This window comes from Vollenhovia emeryi, unplaced genomic scaffold, assembly GCF_000949405.1.
Source record: "Vollenhovia emeryi isolate VEMERY1.0 unplaced genomic scaffold, V.emery_V1.0 DF942051.1, whole genome shotgun sequence".
NCBI lineage: Eukaryota > Metazoa > Arthropoda > Insecta > Hymenoptera > Formicidae > Vollenhovia > Vollenhovia emeryi.
In genome coordinates, this window is record NW_011964315.1 from 1 (window position 1) to 4,255 (window position 4,255).

At 43.3% G+C, this 4,255-nt stretch overlaps 1 protein-coding gene across 1 annotated transcript; it reads left to right on the forward strand.

The window, feature by feature from the left end:
• The first annotated feature begins 25 nt into the window (after positions 1 to 25).
• Positions 26 to 3,724, forward strand: LOC105570364. Its single transcript, XM_012027495.1, has 2 exons — positions 26 to 444; positions 487 to 3,724. The coding sequence occupies exons 1-2, from the start codon at positions 26 to 28 to the stop codon at positions 3,722 to 3,724; spliced, it is 3,657 nt and encodes a 1,218-aa protein (XP_011882885.1).
• The last annotated feature ends 531 nt before the right edge of the window (positions 3,725 to 4,255 follow it).

The window sequence follows — 4,255 nt, forward strand, 5'->3', positions numbered from 1 at the left end:
CAAACTTAATTTACAGACAGTGAGAATGGCCGGAAAGGTAACTGGATTTCGAGGAAACACCACACTCACAAGCGAAGTGGTAACGGCAATGATTAAATCGAAAACGTCAAATTATTCCGAGTCCTTAAAGTTTACAGTGATTGACCAGATTACTAGTAGAATTCCAGACAATCGAGTAGAAATATCCAAATTGCGATTACCTGAATCCATTTCCGTCTCCCAATTAGCTGATCCTACTTTCCACATACCACAGAAGATAGACTTGTTGTTGGGGACGTCCGTGTTTTGGAACATTCTACGAGGAAGAAGAATCCAGCTGAGCAAAGATCAACCAATCTTCCAGCAAACCAACTTGGGATGGATCATAGGAGGAAACCTGACACCCATAGGTACAACATTTACTAACACTTGCTGTACCATAACAAATGAAGATCTAAATAGACGGTTGGAGAAATTTTGAGAGATTGAGCGGTGTGAACTCAATAGGAGCTTAACACCCGAGGAAGTAGCTTGTGAGAAGCATTTCGATGCAACGACGAATCGAGATGAAGAAGGAAGATTCGTAGTATCTCTGCCAATAAAGGGAGATATCAAGAGATTAGGAGATTCCGAGTATAATGCCAGGAGAAGACTAAAATCAATGGAACGTAGATTCGGGAACGACTCGGTATTGCATCTACGATATTTGGAGTTCATGCGAGAATACAGAACCATGGGCCACATGGAATTGGTTCCCGAAGCCCAAGGGAATCAAGAGGTCGTAAACTATCTACCACATCATGGGGTAACAAGGGAGGAGAGCACTACCACCAAACTTAGGGTAGTGTTTGATGCGTCGTGCCAAACGTCATCAGGAGAAGCTTTAAACCATTTGTTGATGGTCGGACCTAAAATACAACCCGAACTGGCAGAAACCCTGATACGATTCCGGCAACACAACTATGTCCTAACCGCAGACATAACGAAAATGTTTCGCCAAATCAAGATTGCGAAAAGGGATAGAGCGTTGCAAAGAATCCTTTGGAGGGAAAATCCTGAAGATCCGGTCTGCTCGTACGAGTTAACAACAGTAACTTACGGAACAGCATCGGCTCCATACCATGCACAAAAGTGTCTTCAGCGATTAGCAATAGAGAGTGCAGAAGTTTATCCCGAGGCAGCGGCAGCAATTCTCAGCGAATTCTATATGGATGACTGGCTCACCGGAAGTGATTCGAAGCAGAAGCTGCAACAACTAAAATGCGAGGTGATGCAGATCCTAGCGACAGCTGGGATGGAACTACGGAAGTGGCACTCCAACGCTCAAGAACTACTAGCAAGCTCGGAAGCAGAACAGCCCCTTACGTCAAGTGAGGAAACGAAAACCCTAGGAATTCGATGGAATTCAAGAGAAGATACCTTTAAATTCAAGGTGACGTTACCAATGGGAACTTGCAGATCAAAGCGCAGCATTCTTTCAACTATCGTGCAAATCTACGATCCATTGGGCCTTATAGGGCCAGTAGTAGTGAAAGCCAAACTATTTATGAGGAAACTATGGAAACTAAATGTGGGATGGGACGATAAAATTCCCACCGACCTATTGGCTGAGTGGAGTTCTTATCAAGAGAGGCTTCACGCCATGGAGGAGATTCAAATGCCACGTCAGGTAGTGAGCAAGGAAGCAAAGCAGGTAGAGATGCACGGATTCTGTGACGCTTCGCAGTCAGCCTATGGTGCTTGTCTTTATTTGTGTTCGACTGATACAGAAGGAAATAGAACAACCAGGTTGTTGATAGCTAAATCTCGCATTGCTCCGCTAAAAGTTATCTCCATACCGAGATTGGAGCTATGTGGTGCAGTATTACTGGCGAGACTCGCCTTTAAGGTAAGGAAGATTATTACACTTCCAATTTCAAGGTACAACTACTGGAGTGATTCAAGCATCGTGGTGCACTGGGTCCAAGGCGACCCAGCGAGATACAAGGTTTTTGTAGCAAATCGTGTGTCAGAAATCCAAGGTTTGACATGTCAAAGGGAGTGGCGGCATGTACCGACAGGATCAAATCCAGCAGACGTTCTTTCGCGGGGTATAGACCCTCGGGATTTACCTCGGGCGGAGATGTGGTGGTCAGGACCCACATGGCTAGCAGCAAGTCCAGACAAGAGGCCGAACGCGTTTATAAGGGAAACCCCGGAGGATCCAAAAGAGAAGATAAAGGGAAACATATTCTTGACGAGGACGAGCGACGAGTATGAGCTGTTTGAAAGATTTTCTTCGTTGCCCAAGTTGCGACGAGTGGTCGCACAATGTTATAGATTTATGGAGAACTGCCGTAATAACCGCATGCAGCGTCGCATTGGACCTTTGGAGGTGGATGACTTAATAAGGGCAAATACAGCACTAGTCAAACTAGCGCAACGACAAGCTTTCGCCCTGGAGATCGGAACATTGGAAGGAAAGGAGAAGAGTATTCCTCGTACCAGTCGCCTCTTGGCACTGAATCCGTTTTTGGACAAGGAGAGAGTATTGCGAGTTGGAGGACGACTGAAGAACGCCCTTCTAAGTTATGAGCAGCGATTTCCTACTATCCTACCCTCAAATCATATCCTTTCCACTCTACTCATTAGGGAAACTCATTACAAAAATTTGCACGCAGGGCTTAATACGATAAGTGCGATAATTAGGGAATCTTATTGGATTGTATCCGCTAGGAGCGAAATCCGTCGAGTATTACGCAAATGTATATTATGTTTTCGCAAGACTCCACCGCGATTAAATCAGATTATGGGTAACTTACCTGCCACACGAGTGAATCCCGGTCGTCCGTTTGCCCACACTGGAATTGATTATGCCGGTCCATTTACAATTAGAATCTCTCGTAATAAGAATGGAAAGGCTTATTTAGCCGTATTTGTATGCATGGCCACTAAGGCTGTTCATTTGGAGGTCGTTTCGAACTTATCTACAGCAGCATTTCTTAACACTTTGAAACGATTTATCGCACGACGCGGAAAAAGTTGTAATCTTTACTCGGACAATGGGAGAAACTTCGTGGGAGCCAGAAACGAATTGAATGATATTGCAAGGTTTTTACAATCTGAATCTTTAAGAAACAAGGTGTTAGATTTTACAGCCGAACAGTCCATTAAATGGACATTCATTCCTTCTTATTCACTTCATGTCGGAGGATTGTGGGAAGCGGCTGTGAAATCAGCAAAGTCTCATTTGAAGACGGTTGTGGGTCAGATTAGCTTAACTTTCGAAGAGTTAACTACAGTGTTTGCGCAAATAGAAGCAATACTTAATTCACGACCTCTTACTCCTTTGTCAGGAGATCCAGCGGACTTAAATGCGTTAACTCCGGGACATTTTTTGATAGGTAGTTCATTAACTGCGATGCCGGAGCCCCAGCTAGCCGAGGTTCCGTTAAACAGACTAACTCGATTTCAACTGATATCTAAATTAGTACAGGGATTTTGGAAGCGCTGGGCTCGAGAATATGTTACACAGCTACAGACCCGACAAAAATGGAAGAAGTTACAGGAGCATCCTCATCTCAAGATAGGCGCCCTTGTAATGCTACGAGATGACAATGCTCCGCCCTTACAATGGAGATTAGGGCGTATCACCGAGATGTTCAAGGGATCCGATGGACTTATTAGAACCTTAGAAATTAAGACATCGTTTGGCTTAACCAAACGCGCAATACAGAAGATCTGTATCTTACCTTTGGAGGAATAAGACTGAACGTTTCTTTCTTTGTATAGTATAAGATAAATTGTTGAAAGACTGCGCCTTTCAAGGCGGGCAGGATGTTAGAGCGAGTAACTAGCTAGTAAGAGATCGAGCGAAGATGGCGCTGTCCGCCAGAACGGAAGGTAGTAGGTACAAGCGGAAGTAGTAGTAGTATGGCTGTAAGAGTGAAAAGTAAAAGATATCATAGCCAAAAAGGTCTTCGTAAATTACTTGCCTTGACCCAAAGAAAAGAGCCGAGAACAACAACAATTCAGCCAACAAACACTTGTTATTTAACTTTCATTATAGGAGATCTAATTCCTTATGATGATGAGGTTTGGGAATTTTATCTTATACTTTGTGAGATCATTAAGGGGATGCTAAAGCCGTCTGTTTTATCGGCATTCTTTGTTAGAACTAATCTTTTAATTGGCTTTATAGAAATGCAAAATTCTTATACGGAATTAAAGAACGTAGCAAAATCTACTTTTCTCTGGTCAACTTTATATCAAAAACGAAAAAAAAATTAATAATTTT

What these genes read in the sequence shown, in the direction of transcription:
- LOC105570364 (XM_012027495.1), top strand. Translation starts at nt 26, where the DNA reads ATGGCCGGAAAGGTAACTGGATTTCGAGGAAACACCACACTCACAAGC. An exon ending in AATGAAGATCTAAATAGACG is followed by an intron (nt 445 to 486) that starts GTTGGAGAAATT and finishes TGAACTCAATAG; the next exon opens with GAGCTTAACACCCGAGGAAG.